At 43.6% G+C, this 17,649-nt stretch overlaps 1 protein-coding gene across 2 annotated transcripts in view; it reads right to left on the bottom strand.

The window, feature by feature from the left end:
• The window catches only part of LOC122565380 (transducin-like enhancer protein 1), a 163,900-nt gene extending 150,533 nt beyond the window's left edge, over window positions 1-13,367 (bottom strand). Inside the window, exons 1-2 of one of the 2 annotated variants that reach the window (XM_043721295.2) lie at window positions 12,860-13,367; window positions 2,955-3,067 (exon numbers count right to left, since the gene is read on the bottom strand). In XM_043721295.2, coding sequence (XP_043577230.1) covers window positions 2,955-3,067; window positions 12,860-12,883 — 137 coding nt within the window. In that variant the 5' untranslated portion in view covers window positions 12,884-13,367. The remainder of the gene's footprint in view (window positions 1-2,954; window positions 3,068-12,859) is intronic. The other variant, XM_043721297.2, reaches the window with a different exon arrangement.
• Window positions 13,368-17,649: the final 4,282 nt, after the last annotated feature.

Consider the following 17,649-nt stretch of genomic DNA (forward strand, 5'->3'; position numbering starts at 1 on the left):
GGAATTCTCGTGAGTGTCTCTGTTTGGCTTGTCCTAGAATGGATGTGTTATCCCAGTCAAAGTGGTGTTCTTCCTCCTCTGTATGTAAAGATACTAGTGAGAGTGGGTCATGTCTTTTTGGGACTAGTTGATGTTCATGCCTGTTTGTCCAATGTAGTGTTTGTTACAGTTCTTGCAAGGTATTTTGTAAATGACATTAGTTTTGCTTGTTGTCTGTATTGGGTCTTTCAAGTTCATTAGCTGCTGTTTTAGTGTGTTGGCGAGTTTGTGGGCTACCATGATGCCAAGAGGTCTGAGTAGTCTGGCAGTCATTTCCGAGATGTCTTTGATGTAGGGGAGAGTGGCTAGGGTTTCTGGACGTGTTTTGTCTGCTTGTTTGGGTTTGTTGTTGAGAAATCAGCAGACTGTGTTCATTGGGTACCCGTTCTTTTTGAATACACTGTACAAGTGATTTCCCTCTGCTCTGCGTAATTCCTCTGTGCTGCAATGTGTGGTGGCTCATTGAAATAATGTTCTAATGCAGCTTCATTTGTGGGCATTGGGATGATTGCTTCTGAAATTCAGTACTTGGTCCTTATGTGTTGTTTTCCTGTAGACGCTGGTTTGAAATTCCCCATTGGCTGTTCGCTGCACTGTGACACCTAGGAATGGCAGTTTGTTGTTGTTTTCTTCCTCTTTAGTAAATTTTTATGCCAGTAAGCATATTGTTGATGGTCTTGAAAGTTTCCTCTAATTTGATTCATTTAGTGATAACAAAGGTGTCATCCATATAGCAGACCCCAAGTTTGGGTTAGATGATTGGCAGAGCTGTTTGTTCGAGTCTCTGCATTACTGCCTCTGCTAAGAACCCCGATATCGGAGATCCCGTGGGTGTTGCGTTGGTTTGTCTGTAGTTTTGTTGTCGAAGGTGGAGTGGGTGGTGAGGCATAGGTCCACTACCTTGACAATATTGCCCTCGGTGATGAGATTGGTGGTGTTTGGTGCATGTGTCTTTGGTTCTTCTAATAGTGTAATCAGTGTTTCCTTGGCCAGGTTGATGTTGATGGATGTTACCAGGGCTGTTACATCAAAGGAGACCATTATTTCATCATCTTCTATCTTGGTGCCTTTGATGGTCTTCAGGAATTCTTGGGTGGAGTGGATGGGGTGGTGTGAGCCTTCTACTAAGTGTTTTAGTCTTTGGTGTCACTCCTTGGCCAATCTGTGAGTTGGTGTTCCAGGTAGTGAGACTATGGGTCTGAGGGGGGGCTCCTGGTTTGTGAATTTTGGGTAATCCGTAGAAGCATGGTGTGTTGGATCGGTCTAGTTTCATTTTTTGGATGTCGGCATTCCAACCGGAACTCTATCAACAAACACAATGACTTGGATCCCATTTACCACCCCCCCCCCCCCCCCCCCGAGTGGGGTGGGGGAGAGAAATGCAGGAAATAACATCACCACAGGAAATAGCATCACCGACCCAAGGAAACCTGAACACATAAATAGAAAGTGGGCCATACCTCCAATGCTTCATCCAGAAGCTCACTGATGATGTTACCTAGTATGGTGACAAAACATCTGAAAACAAACCTTCCAGCTCAGCGAGCAAACCTACATCGAGAACTTTAACCTGAGTTACAAATCTTCTCAAAACTCACATTAACTGATAGTTTCCAGCCACAGATACTGACTGACCTGCTGTACTTTTTCAGCTTTCATTTTCTGATAAGGAAGGGGGAGTAAGGGAGGAAAGAGCTTTGGACCAGTTGCTGTGCCTTCTGTCATTACAAGGACTGTTTCAAATCCCAGACCTCTCGTCTAATATTTTAAATTGTTGACATACTAGCCTTCCAGTTGATGCTAAATGGAAGAGCTTTAATTGAGTGTGATGTACAAAATGTTTACAGCATGGCAAATTAATGCACATCAAGCCATTAAATTATAATACGCCTTCCTAGAGCTGCACTAATTATATGCTAATGATTCTCTGATCTGTTGACGTCACTGGTTTATTATGTACATAGTAATAACATGCAGCTGCAGTTGTAGCTTAAATGAGCGGCTGGGACATGTCGAGAGCCTGTTGGACACAATCGGTTGGGTCCAAATTATGGGAAGACACATCAAAAGATACACAATTACACCCAAGCCCATCCAAAGCAGCGCGCAGTCAACTGCACCCAGGAGTTAAATTTGTCTGTATTTTAACAAAGCATAGCTTGGGATTGTTTTCCCAAAGACAGTCATTAAGTGAGATCAGTGAGCATCATTAACTGTTTATAATAGAGGATCATTATCCAACTCATGAATCTTCTGAAGAACATTCCTGTCCCCCCCTTGCCTCACTCCCCTCCACAAAAAGGAAATACAGAATTCGTGACATTGACATTTCTGCAGCTTAGAGAAAGCCCTTGTGACCTGCACCAAAAGTCCACTGTGCATATTAACTAGCATCCAGGAATTTAAAACAAATCACACAGAAAGCCCGAGTCACAGGATACGTACTGTAAATTTTCAAACAATGTCAACCCAACATTTCCTTCCTCCTCAGGGCTGTTCTTTTTTTTAAGAAAAAGCACACTGACACATGATCCCTTAAAATGCCCTTTTGAAATGCTGAGGATTAATAATGATCCAAAATAGAACAGGACAACCCTGACATTTTTTCAAAATATAAGCTGCAAGTATCCAAGGAAGTCAGGACCTGTGGTCTCTAATCTGCAATAATAATAGTAATAATAAAAAATAAATAATAATCATAAATTTGCTCTCAAAAGCCATATCTGTAAGGTGGGGAAGACAGAGGGAGAAAGCACAGATTTCAGCTTTTTTCCAAGCCACTAAAACGGAAGCTGCAGCATGTGAAAACAGTGCCCCCTTGTGCCAAACACAGGCACAAAAGCCCTACATGGTAGCTATTTCCTGCAACATTGATGCACAACAGCATTAGCCCAGAAAGAACATCCCATCCATACCTGTGGTACTGTGCCTGCAGAAACTGGAATTCTTCCTTAATTCGATCCAATGTTTCTGGGAAGGTGAACTTTAAGGGCTGGGATGATGCTGCTGGAGTTGCAGATGGTGGAACCTGGGGGAGAGGAGAGAAAGAGACAGAGAGAGACAGAGACAGAGGGAGATAGAAAACATTACAGAAAAAAAAATGTTAAAAAAAAAGGTCAGGGCATATTCATGAAATGTTTCATCCTCCACAGAGATCTCAATGATTCATAAAGAATCTCAACAGTAAAACTGTGCAGGAAAATGTAATAAATCTGAATTACCACTCAGTGACCCCATTAAAAACAGAAATTGCAAATTCTAGCTTGCAAGTTAGAAATTCCTAAATGGAATCCTGGACACAGACTGCAAATCACTCTGCCAGATTAAAACATTTTAGGCATGTTTCTTATGTTGGTTTACCAGATCAACTAGCAATGGAATCTCTTTCATCACATCTGAAAAATATGTAGTCAAGCAGAATATCTAAAAGATGGTTTCAGCAAACAGCTCAGTTCAGAAGTAAGCTGTAACACAGCAGCTATTGCATGAATGCACTGCTTGCAAAATGCTGAACTCCAACCAAAATCATTTAGACCCTAAAAAGAACATTATCTCAGGAGTAGAATAACAGCATCTATGGACAGTCATTCAAAATAACATAAAAGAATATCACACCTCAGTAGTTCGTATCATTTTTAAAAAGGACTAAATAGTTCACTTCTTATTCTTGGAGACATTTTTGGTTCAAAGATGTCTTTTCAAAAGAGTAGACGCCTCAGCATAGAAGACCTGCTAGAGAACACCTTGGAATTTGGCAGCTGCATGGTATGTGTCACTTGAGTATTTTTGAAAGCACCCCTCTCGAATAAAACTGAACGTACCTAACTTTCACCATCCCAGCTGTGGAAAGTGCCAGTCTACCTGCCACTCTCAGGTGTTGCTCCAAAGCAGAGGTAACCAACACATTCTCCACATGTGGCAGGCCCACTCTGCTTTCAGCAAGCCTCACACTGTCAGAGTCACACAGCACAGAAACAGACCCTTTGGACCAACTCATCCATGCCACCCAGGTATCCCAAACTGAACTAGTCCCATTTGCCTGCGCTTGGACAGTGTCCCTCCAAACCATTCCCATCCAAGTACCTATCCAAAATGTCTTTTATATGTTGTAATTGTACCCACCCCTAACATTTCCTCTGGCAGCTTGTTCCAGACACATACCACTCTCTGCGTGAAAGAATTACCCCTCAGGTCCCTTTTAAAATCTTTCTCCTCTCACTTTACTCCTTTGCCCTTTAGGTTTGGACTCCCGTCCCCTTAGAAAAAAAACCTTGGCTATTCACCCTATTTATGCCCCTCATGATTTTATAAACCTTGAAGGTCAGCCCTCAGCCTCCGACACTCCAAGGAAAGAAACCTCAGCCTATGCAGCCTGTTAACGTTGCTGCTCAGCCCAGACTCCCAGAAAGCCCCAGTTTCACGAACACTGTTTTGAAAGCACAAGCTTCGATATCTATACATCAATCAGCTACATGGTTTCCACTCATGTTTCATTTGCATACACTTGGCTGACTCAGAATGGAGGTGGTAAATAAAATTCTAGGTTCAATCTCCTCAGTCAGCAATGAGATCAGGAATTGTAGCCTGGATAACAATAGGTAGAGGAAGGTTAAAAGGAAGGGGAGATTAGCCAAAGCCCCTACCCCTGATCTCCAGCAAGCGACCCCTACTAGGGAAAAGTGCATACAGGTAACTGGCCTGAATGGTCCTCACAGATCACCATTATTCTGTCTTTACTTGCAAATGAAGGACAGCTACTTGAGCAACACACAAGAGGGATACAGTTTGAAATTAGAGGAAAACTAAATTAAGGAAGACTCCAGTAATGTTGAAATAAATCAGATCATTGCTCACTCACTTCATCGATAGCACTTGAGGGAAGTTCCCATCCCTACCCCTTGAGAAGCCATTAAATAAGCAGAAAAACTGCGCCATCAGTAAGGCAGTGTGGCAAGAGAATTGCTTCACGTCATTCAAGTCATTGCATTAAATTCCATCAGTAGCTAGCTTTTAAACTCGTACTACAACATGTCAAGAGTCCCATCCATTTTCACTTGGATTGTCTAAGCAGAGAAAACACATGCTATCTCTTCACCCGATAATAACTGTACTTGTCAATTGTGTTGTACAGAATTCTTACATTAGGAGACTGGAAGATGCTTGCAGTATAATCACCTGCTTTCCCAATCACTCAGATGAGCAGGAATGAGGGCAAGAAAGCTAAGAAATACCTGCAGCTTCCGTCAGTCAATCAACAGTGGCACAGCTTGAGTATTTTAATATTGTTCCACCCACACAGCTGTGTCTATATACATAAAATTCACTCACAATAAACTGACTTTAGGAGTAAACCAGATTTAGGAGGCACAACATGGCTTGGGGGAAACCAATTTAAGCTACGGTGAGAAGTCAGAAGAGAAGGTGGACAACAACATCAACAGATAAATCCGATCCAAGTAAGCATAGGTGGTGTGAGAATCTCAGAGGAAGAGGTGCAGGTCTGAAATATCACCCCAAAATTAAAAGGAATTGCCCTACCAATCTCCAAACTGACTACAATGCTGCATCAGAGCATTATTCACTCCCTCGTGGTCCAAAGATTCTCAGCCCTCCAGTGATCCAGCAACTGCGTACAAAGAATGATCATAGAATCCAAGATTGTGTAAACAGGCCATTTGGCCCAATGGGTTTACACTGGATGCATGATATAAGAGGCTCAGTCTAACCCTTACGTAGAAACTTCTAACCACTCGCTTTTCCTCTTTTCTGCCTTCCTTTACCCACTACCACACCATCCCACCCCCCAAGCTCCTCCCAGGTTGTTGTCAATTCTCAGAAGCACAATGAGCGAGGAAACGCTGTTTGGTGAATGAGCCCAAAACCTGGATTACCAAGTTCTGTTCACAATCTGCAGCATCAGTCCGTGCAAATCAATGAGAGTCAACATGGACTGAAATTTTTAGAAAGTATCTCCTCAAGGCTGTTCGAATTACCACATAAAGACAAAAAAAAACCCTTAAACACTTCATCTGGTTTTGCAAATCCTAGCAAATGGTTAAGCCTATCCATAATCAGTGAATCCATATAATAAGATAAGCCTGAGGCCTTTTCTTCAGCAGCAGCTCAATTACAAATCATTTTCAAACAGTCGTGAAGGCAAACAGGGTAACAAATTTGAGAGTGCAACAAAGATTGATTCCTGGGATGACAGAACTGACACATGTAGAGAGACTGGATCAGTTGAGACTATGTTTACTGGGGAAAGGGGAGAAAGTGGAAACCAGGTACAGAGTTGGATAATCAGCCATGATCATACTGAATGGCACAGCAGACTCGAAAAGGACCGAATGGCCTTCTCCTGCTCCCAGTTTCTATGTTTCTATGATCCAACAACGAGACAAATAGTTGGTGATTCTATCTTTGGCACTGATGAGGGAAGTGATCATTGGGTGAGGAATGCTGGCCACTAGACTGGAATAAACTTCCATTTCTTGGGAATGGTGCCACAACAGAAGAGCTACCTGGACTGCAAGCAACTCCAGTTTAAAATATGTCATCAGAAACGCAGAACCTCCAAACAATGTTTCTTTCCTGCTGCACTGAAATGTCAAGCCTAGACTATGCGTTCATTTCCTGGAACAGGCCTTCTATCTATGACCTTCTGACTGAGAGGTAAGCATTCTACCGCTGAGCCAAGCTAACATTATTCCACCACATGAAAACAAAATTTGATGCCATTTTTTTAACACATAATTTGCTTTGGCCTCTGTTAAGACAAGCCAGAGGCTTTATTAAAGATACATATAAACATGCAAGTTCAGGCCAATATAATAATGATCCTAATGAAACTACCAAACCAGATTCTGCCAGAAAGTACCGAGATGATTTACTCATCTCTCACTAAATGTAAGCTAACTGCTAAATGAGTGTAAATCTGACCCACTGAGCTTCATAATCACTGGGTTTACTGTATTGGGTTCTGAAAATGAAATCTAATCAACAGTCATTACAGAGAGTTACAGTAGCTGGTTAACTACATGCAAATGAGACTTACCACTTTCGTGTCAAGTGCTTCATTTGCTAATCCAGCAAAGGATCAAATGTGTTGCTTCTTTGCAATATCAAACAGCCGTCCTACTCTGTTTTTGCTATAATCCAGTATTTTTATTAGAATGTATAGTGACTGGGAGTGGAATACTGGAAGAGAATGAGAACTGCTTCCCCAGTGACTTTAGGTATAAATGGACCCTGTGGTGTGCTGACAAACAATATGCAAAAGCAGGCTTCAGGTTCAATCCCAGGTCTATGCTCGTTTAGCTGATATCAGCAATTGGCACTTTGCCCCTGGGCTAGGGAGGGGAGGGAGATTAAAAAGCAGCTAGACTTCCCACTTCTGATTACTATCCAGTGACTCCTGCTGAAAAGAGTACATGTAGACAGGACGGACTCGGGCTGTGATGTGCTCAACAGCTGTACATAGTCGATTAATGCCTGCTCTGCAGGCTCACATATGATGAAAGGCAACTTATAAAGGAATAGCTACCACCACCCAGCAGCAGCCAATATCTCAGCTTGGGGACAGAGGGGGTTGGAAAGAAAATTAGGGTAGGATAAATATATGGAGATCAAAGAAGAAACAAAAAACATGTTTAGCTTCTCAAAATCGTACAAGGGTAACATTAAATTGCTTTTCAAAATCACCATTGCCTTCTCTAAAGAGTAAGAAATGGAACAGGGAAGAGCATTACGTAACTATTCAGCAGTTAGAAAACTGAAGACGTGAAGAGGGACAAAAAGGAAAGGGAATGAAGAGATTCCTGTTTAGTTCAAATGAGGTCGTCTGCAACAATGCCATATGCTAATAAATCTCAAAATGCCCAGGGGTTAAATTAGGAAAGAGGAAAGACATGGGGCTCAATTACACAGTGATGCCCAACAAAGTTCGAAGAGACTGATACTGGTCTTTCAGCTCAGCTATTCAGGGGAGGGGATATTATAGTCATGTGAGGAATTCTTGAAGAGACAAATCAAAACATATCTTCTATCCATTCTATCCCATTCATTCCAATGACGCATTGGAAAATTGCTTAAGATGGACCACATTACTAAAACAGAAATGTATCTGACTTTGCTTTCCTTTACATACAGAACAACCAATTCACAGGTTTTATCCAAATATATTCACTCCACCCAGTTGGTCTGTTTACATAACAACAATTCTCAAGTAGGCAACCATTCACACCTGCATTTTTGCTTTGTCTGAACGCAGCACATGCACAGGATGCAAAACGTCCTGGTTGAACAAGTTCATCCATCAGCAAGGAGCCCATGCAGAGCAAATGCTACAAAGCACCATGGATTATATGACTCAGCTTCACTGCAGAACCAACAGACCTGACAGAACAATTCTCCTCACTGAAGTCCATTTTCCTCACCTCAAGATTGGTGCTTGGTCCAACATCCATATATCCCTTGCTCACTACAGTGAGCATGTGAAAAGTAAAGGAAGACTGGACCATATACATAGGAGAAAGTGAGGACTGCAGATGCTGGAAATCAGAGCTGAAAAATGTGTTGCTGGAAAAGCACAGCAAGTCAGGCAGCATCCAAGGAGCAGGAAAATCGACGTTTCGGGCATAAGTCCTTCTTCAGGAATGAGGAAGGTGTGCCAAGCAGGCTAAGATAAAAGGTATGGAGGAGGGACTTGGGGGAGGGGGGTTGGGAATGCGATAGGTGGAAGGAGGTTAAGGTGAGGGTGATAGGCCGGATAGGGGGTGGGGGCGGAGAGGAGGGGAAGAAGATTGCAGGTCAAGAAGGAGGTGCTGAGTCCAAGTATATACCATATATATTTCAAGATTAGAGTGGTGCTGGAAAAGCACAGCAGGTCAGGCAGCATCCGAGGAGCAAGAAAATTGACATTTCGGGCAAAAGCCCTCAATTGCTGTCAGCCTGCACAAGCTCCACTTTCAATCCCTCTACGATTGGTGGCTCCACCTTCTTGCAACCCAAGCCCCAAACTTTGGAATTCCTTCCCTAAACCTAATCTACTTTCCTATAAAAAACCAGTCCTTCGGCCAAGTATTTGGCAACTTGTCTTCATATCTTTGTGCTTCAATGTCAAATCTTACTCAAGGGCATTCCTATGTTCAATCTCAGGACATGTTACAATGTTAATATGGCTCTGTAAATAACAACTGCTCTTTGGCAAATATTGTCTTCTTGAGAAGCCCATGGACCACACCTGCAGTCTTCTAGAGGAAGACCTTTGGATTTTTCACAACCCTTTTACTGAACACTAGACTATAAAACATCGGAGAAGAGGTAGGCCATTCAGTCCATCAAATCTGCTCCACCATTCTATTGAGATGATGATCTCATTGTCCTCCATTCCACTTAGAGGTGTACAGCACGGAAACAGAACCTTCCTTCCAACCCGTCCATGCTGACCAGATATCCTAACCTTATCTAGTCCCATTTGCCAGCACATGGCCCGCATCCCTCTAAATCCTTCCTATTCATATACTCATCCAGATGTCTTTTAAAATGTTGTAATTGTGCCAGCCCCCACCACTTTGCCTGCTCTATCTCCCTAACCTTTGAACCCTATTACCAATTAAAAATCTGTCCATCTCAACTTTCAGTATATTTAATGACCCAGCCTCCACAGTCTTCTGCCATAAAGAATTCCAAAGATTTACTACCTTCAGTGAAGAAATCCCTCCTCATCTCGGTCTTAAATGTGTGACCACTTATGCTTAGATTACATTCTCTCATCCTACACTCTAAGGAGAAACACCTTTCCTCGTCTATCCTGTCAAATCCCCCATCAATAGCATCACTTCTCATTCTTCTATATTCCATTGAGTATAGGCTCAATCTACTTGATCTTTCCTCAAAGACAGTTCCTCTATACCAGCTGTCAATGGGCGGCATGGTGGTACAATGGTTAGCACTGCTGCCTCACAGCGCCAGGGACCCAGTTCAATTCCAGCCTCGGGCGACTGTCTGTGTGGAGCTTGCATATTCTTCCCGTGTCTGCGTGGGTTTCCTCTCACAATCCAAAGGGTGCAGGTCAGGTGAATTGGCCATGTTAAATTGCCCACAGTGTTAGGTGCTCAGGGGAAAATGGATCTGGGTGGGTTACTCTTCGGAGGGGCGGTGTGGACTGGTTGGGCCGAAGGGCCTGTATCCACACTGTAGGTAATCAAAACTGAGTTAACCTTCTCTGGACTGCCTCCAATGCCCGTATATCCTTCCTTAGATAACGGGTCCAAAACTGTTTCCAGTACACCAGCTGTGGCCTGACTAGTGTTTTTAGTTTTAACAAACTCCCCTACATTTATACCCTAGTCCCTTTCACATAAAGGTCAACATTGCATTTCTCTTCCCTATTATCCTCCAAACTTGGATGCTAATTTTTGGTGATTTATGGTTGAGAACTTCCAAATCTCTCTGTTCCGTAGCTTTCCTCAATTTGTCTCCATTTAAATAACCTCCTCTATTCTTCCTGCCAAACTTCACATTTTCCCACATGATATTCTATCTGTCATTTTGTTTTACCCATTCACTTAATTTGTCCATTGACAACTTGACAGTATTCTTAAAACTGTCCCTAATCTTCCTCTCTGTCCCATAAAAGAATGTCCTCACAGCACAAGGGTGACCCCTCCACTCACACCCTTCAGGGCAGGGATTAACATTACCTCATGGCTAGGGAAGTTTGACAAATTGATTAGCAATAGTCAGTCAATAATCTCAGAATCCCCACAGTGGAAGCAGGCCATTCAGCCTATCAAGGCGACACCAGTCCTCCAAAAACATCCCACACAGACCCACTCCCCAGCTTATAACTCTCCATTTCCTTAGACGAAACATCCCCTGGACACAATGGAATGGCCATTCACAATTATCCATGTAACCTGCACATCTTTGGACTGTGGGAGGAAACTGGAGCACCTAAGGAAAACCCATGCAGATGGGGGAGAATGTGCAAACTCCACATGAGGGTGGAATCAAACCCAGGTCCCTGGCGCTGTGAGGCAGCAGTGCTAATCACTGAGCCACCATGTTGCCCTCAGGATTGTCATTGTACATGTCAACCAGGATGGCAGATGTGAACTACATTGGCTTTAATTTGTCTTTCCCTCATATTATTCTTAAAAATGTCTTACATGCCACATTCACCCCATTAACCAGAAATATTCAACCTGGAGACCTACAGTGGAACATTCAGGGCGGCATAGACTGACAACGTTTGAGTTCAAAAACATGTAATGTTCATCAGGGGCAGAAATGGGGACCAGAGGTCACAATCAGATGAGACATGATCTTCTTCAATGATAGGACAGGCCCAAAGGGCAGAATAGCCTACTACTGCCAATTCACACAAGCGCATGAATCATTTTGGGACTTTTAAAATATAGAGAGGCCCCCAAAATATTTCATGTTTACAGTTATGTTATATTTAACACTAAAAATACAGTACAAACACTATAGGTATCTCCAGACCAGGAAGGTGCCAGTTTTCAGTAAAAATTTACCCAGCTAAAGGGGGGGAAAGCAAAAAAAAAAATCAGTGAACTATGATGATCTATAAAGCACAATCATAAAGGATGGTGGACAAAAATTCAGTGACAGTTTTGTCAATAGTAATAAAGAATTAGATATCTGTTTGAAAGATAGACATCTCCAGGAGCTTGAAAAACGGAAGCTGGTCTTCTGTCCTGCACAAGTCCATGAACAAGAATCTAAACACTTCGACTCAAGTCATTCAGAAGAACTTAGTCACAACCTTACAATTGCCATTAGAAAAGTGTTGACTGGGACAAGGGGAAGGTAGAGAAGGGCACGCAGCTCAGTAACCCCACGGAACCATGACCCGGGAAGGAAGTCAATGCCAAATTTCCTTTCTCGAAGCCTTAACAGCTATATACCCAATTGCCTCAAAACCAATGTTGCCGGCATAGCATTGAAAGGCGTGGTGATCGCAGGGAAACAGGGTACAGGGGAGGAAAAAAAAACAGCATTCCCAATAAGTACAAGGCAGGAGTGACAGCTAAGCCCTGCCCGTATATCCAGAGCTAACAAGAGAAAGGCAAGGGCAGGGTAAGTCAGTGCACAAACAGCAGCCCTGTGACAGGCACCCGGAATTATCTGACCTCTATCACTTCCCAGATGCCAATGTAAACAACTGACTGTAATTCGAGCAAGGCTTTGCTCATTGCCATACACGTGTGGGGCACATGCCCCTCGGCTCAAGAGTGCAAAGCGTGGTACAAGTCTGTGCACCGGATGGGCCTCTTTATTTCAAAAAGTCCCAAATTGATTTACCGCACGGTGTAAACAGCTTAAAATCCAATTGACTCCGTATCGGGAATACACTGCTGCTCTTTCATGTGCCACCCTCTCCAATCCCCACCCCAGTTTTCCCTGCCCCCCCCCCCCCCCCCCAGTGACACCCCATCTCCATTTTCTCGAGTTGTTACTCAGGAGTTGATTTGAGTTTGCAGCGAAGGCTGGACAACGCAAGGAACACCGCCAGCACAAAATGACCCTTCCGCAAAAGGCACTGTTCAGAGAGAAAAACAAGCCCTCCCATCAAAGTCTTGAAACAGCAAACGAGGCTCACAATGGGACCGAGATGATTAGCTCAGGGTGTGAGTCGCGATTAGCGATTACCCCCACCCACCCACCGTGTTGGTATCACTTTAACTTCAGTCGGAGAGGGAGCGGGAGAGAAATAGGCCACAAAATAACAAGACAGTCGCAATGTACGGAAGCGGCGGCTCTGAATAACCTTTCATGCAGGAACAAGACTTACCGATGATCGGTTGTGAGGAAACATCTTTCACGTTGCTGCTGCTGCTGCTGTAGGAAATTCTCCAGATCGCTGACGATCTTCAGAAATTACGAAACACCCCCAAATGATATAGGTTTTGGGGAGGGGGGGGGGGGGGATAGCCGCGATCAAACACAGTGCAATACAATGTTGTACATCCCCGGATCCCTTTGTTCCGATGGGCTAATTCAAACAAGCACTTCTCTGTCGGGATCAAATCATGTAGCCTTGAGGCGATGGTTCGCAATTGGCTCGTAAATCTGTCAGTAATGTCGGATACTTCTTCCACTCCCCCCCCCCCAACCCAACCTCCGATCTCTCTCTCTCTTTTCCACTCGGAGTCCCGGCTGATGTATAAGAAAAGCAGATGAATGATATCAAGACAAACACCAAATAGAGAGGAAATATTTTTTTTTAAAAAAAGAGGGAAGTTGGAAGGGGACAGGAAATAATAATAGTTTCTCGGGGTTGGGAGGTGGGGGGGTGGGGGGGGGAAGGGGTGAAGGTGAAACTAAAGCAGGATCCGAGTGAAGTCTTTCCACTGGCAGAGCTCAGGACACGCGGTTTCCTGGAGAGAAATCTAATGTTTTCACCGCAACTCGTCAATTACCAGAGTCCCACCGACCAATAGCGAGGCCGCTCGCCCGCTCCGACCCACGTGGGCCCTCGCCACCCTCTGTCACCCATTGGCTACATTTGGGTTCCAACCATTTGGCTACATTTCTGACTTGTAGCCTTTTTCTTTCCACTCTTGCATAAAGATGTATTTATTTGAAAGATAATTAATGCTCCCAATAAGTTACCTCTTCTCTTTCCCATCCGCATAACAAAGGACACAAACAAATGCAGTAAATATAATCCTGTGAAGTACCATACGCCGCAATATAATTGATAAGAAAAGTTGTTACTTTTTTTTACCGACTTCATTTTTATTTAAAAATGTAACCATTGACACTAATCCCTTGAAACGCACCGCAGAGCAGGTTTGCGCAGTTTTATTTTTAACGTAAATTGCTGGGAATATTCAGCGCACGAACAGAGACTGCATAACCTTCCAACCCAGATGGAAAGAACCTGAGGTGAAACTAGCCCAGACATAGCACTTCTAAGCCTGTCTTTTTTTTTCCAAAATAAAAGGACAAACTCGTTTTGCTTATGATTACAACATCAGCAGAGCTTGGGGGAAATGCAGATTTGAGATATTCCTTGTTTGATGGAAATCAGGCCAAAACGCTCAAACTGTTCCTCCACTTCTCTCTCAGCTCGATTCCCAGTAGATAAGGTGGCACGTGTCGAGAAACCATCCTCATACCATGACTCTGCGTAATTTTCACAATCTCCCCTGCAATTCTGTGCAGTTAACGCTTGCAGTTTTTGCTTTTTGATTCCTGAATTTTAGTAGCTGATTTAAGAGGGTTTCTTCAGCATTTTCAGTTTTTTTTTTATTTCAGATTTCCAGCATCCGCAGTATTGTTTTATATTTCGGAGGTTTATTGCAGCCTGATGATGCAAGGTTGGTTTATAAGCGCTTGGTTTATTGCTAAGAAATGAGTGATGCATGTCTTGTTTTATGAGACCCAAATAGAAAAGTGAAATAAATGGGGGAAATATATATAATTAACAACACAATGCATGTGAAAATTAACCAATATAGCATATTTAAATAAATAAAAGTATTCAATTAAATTGACAGAAATATTTGAAAGTACATTTACGCCTTCTCCTGAGCAGAAAACTTGCAGAGAACATCAATTACAATAAATATATTGTTTGGGATGGGAGTGGGGTGTGTCACCGACCAGCCAGGCACTAGAATTGACTTGTTGCAATAAAAACATTGCGTAATGAATCTACTGTTAATAGTTCGGGAGAAATTTCAGAATGGACAATGAAAGCAGCTGCCTGGAAGTGGAAGAGTAGGAATACAGGGAGGGGATCCTGACAAACTCATTTCCTGTCGGTGAAAATTGCCAGGGGAGGTGATCTAGGATCCAGCTGAAATAATGAAAAGGAACTCAGTGAGGACTTAGATTTAGGCCAAAAGTGACAAAGGAGACCAAGGCAGGGGTCAGTTCAATCTGTGGGTGGCAAGGCCAAGCAGGACTCGAATCTAGGCCTGGGGCAGGAAGGCTTTCAGGATGTGAAAACAACTGCAGAGTGAACTAAATGTGGGAGCTAGCCATGGACAATGGCAGGAGTTTATGAAGTTACATTCAAGTGCTCAGATTTAATTTTACAGCAGTCCTGGCAAAATAATCCCACAAGGAAAATTTTGGTTCCTTGCTTGCTTTTTCCCACCTTTGGGTCTTGTTTTTTTAATTTATTTGTTCAACAAATAGACCATCCCTGCTAGGTCAGCAGTTATTGCCCATGCCTAGTTGCCCTTGACAAGGTGCTGTTAGCTGCCTCCTTGAGCCACTGCAATCCACGTGGTGCAGATAATCCTCAGTGACCTTAGGGAAGGAGTTCAGAATTTTGACCCAGTGACTGAATGAACGGTGATATAATTCCATCATCACGATGATGCGTGGATTAAAGGGGAACTTAAAAATGGTAGTATTTCCACATACCTGCTGCCCTCTTTCTTCTAGCCGATAGGGGTTCTAGATTTGGAAGGTGAGTTTTGGTGAGTTGCCACAGTGCATCCTGTAGACCATACACACTGCTGTGACTGGAGAAAGTGAGGTCTGCAGATGCTGGAGATCGGAGCTGGAAATGTGTTGCTGGAAAAGCGCAGCAGGTCTGGCAGCATCCAGGGAACAGGAGAATCGACGTTTCGGGCATAAGCCCTTCTTCAGGAATGGGGAAAGTTTGTCCAGCAGGCTAAGATAAAAGGTAGGGAGGAGGGACTTGGGAGAGGGGCGTCGGAAATGTGATAGGTGGAAAGAGGTCAAGGTGAGGGTGATAGGTCAGACTGGGGTGGGGGCGGAGAGGTCGGGAAGAAGATCTCAGGTTAGGAAGGCGGTGCTGAATTTGATGGATTTGACTGAGACAGGGTGGGGGGAGGGGAAATGAGGAAACTGGTGAAATCCGAGTTCATCCCTTGTGGTTGGAGGGTTCCTAGCCGGAAGATGAGGCGTTCTTCCTCCAACCGTCGTTTTGTTGTGGTTTGATGATGGAGGAGTCCAAAGACCTGCATATCCTTGGTGGAGTGGGAGGGGGAATTGAAATGTTGAGCTACAGGGTGGTTGGGTTGGTTGGTCCGGGTGTCCCAGAGGTGTTCTCTGAAACGCTCCGCAAGTAGCCGGCCTGTCTCCCCAATATAGAGGAGGCCACATCAGGTGCAGAGGATGCAATAGATGATATGTATGGAGGTGCAGGTGAATCTGTGGCGGATATGGAAGTTTCCTTTGGGGCCTTGGAGGGAGGTGAGGGGGGAGGTGTGGGCGCAAGTCTTGCACCTCCTGCGGTTGCAGGGGAAGGTGCCAGGAGTGGAGGTTGGGTTGGTGGGGGGTGTGGATCTGACGAGGAAGTCACGGAGGGAGTGGTCTTTACGGAATGCTGATAGGTGAGGGGAGGGAAATCTGTGTGCCAGTGGTGGAGAGAGTGAATGTTTGAGGTAGTAGATGTGGTGCCACCTCATCCTGATTGTTGTCAAGCTTCTTGAGAGTTGTTGTAGCTTTCTGAAAAAAATTCAAATAAACGATTGTCTTAATGTTTTTGTATAGGAATTCTTTCCATTTAATATGTCTATATCCATCTGATTAGCCCCCTTTCCTTTTCACTCCATTCCTCAACCTTTTTTTCCACAAGGCTGTTCCTCTTGCTGTTTTTCCAATTAGCTTTTATTCCTATTGCTCTGTTCCTCCTTTCTGTTGGCTCTGAGCCTCAGTACCATTTACTAGTGTTGGAATCCAACTGATGCTGGGAATGCCTCGGCTCGCCATCAACACACCAATCACATGGAGATTTCTTGTTTCCAAGAATGAGAGTATGGGATTCCAAAATGCCGGAAAGAGGCATCATTTCGCATTGATATTTCTCATAAGCTTTAGTAATCTTGGCCAGCTGGTTTTTGGAAAACAAAATCTTCTAGTCCTTAAACAAAAGGTTCAATAAGCTACATGTATATAATTAAAATATTAAATAAAACCTTCCAGTGCTTATATTGGTAACCCACCATGGCCATTGGCATGGGGATCAAGTCAACACTTGTAGTGGAATAGGACTGGTCATGTTTTGTGCCAAATTGGCTTTTCCCCGCTGACTCCTTGTCAACACTGAATTTCTCCAACTCTGGTTTCCTCTGTAGCCATCAACTCTCTTCCCCCCCAGCCTATGTTGTTGACTGTCTAATCAACCCTCTAAGCTCCATGCTTGGAAATTCCCCTTATAAACCCTTTCACCTCACCAACTCTGTCTTCTCCTTTAAAGACCATTAATTCCCACTGTTTTGATCAAGCCATCACCCTTCTACCTCATCCTGCAGCTCAACATCCACTTTGTCTGATTGTTGTTCCATGAAGCACTATAATATATCTACCTACATTGAAAGTACAATATATGGTTGAAAGTTGTCGTTCATTTCCTCTAGACATATACTGTAATATAACTCCTCCCTAGCCCAAGGGTACTGAGGACCATTGTAGTACTTGAGCGCATTCCCTAACAAACATTGACTAACTCAGCACAGACCATGCATTGAAATTGAGGTTGATGGACAGTATGACTCAGGGCAGCACACATTCTTCACACGATCTCTAAAATAGGAAGCTGAAATCACACATCCCAACAGCTTTTACACATATTGAACCAACCCCCATGTTTTCACA

This window comes from Chiloscyllium plagiosum, unplaced genomic scaffold, assembly GCF_037043375.1.
Source record: "Chiloscyllium plagiosum isolate Xiang-an unplaced genomic scaffold, Cpla_swu_hap1 HiC_scaffold_28, whole genome shotgun sequence".
Lineage (NCBI taxonomy): Eukaryota > Metazoa > Chordata > Chondrichthyes > Orectolobiformes > Hemiscylliidae > Chiloscyllium > Chiloscyllium plagiosum.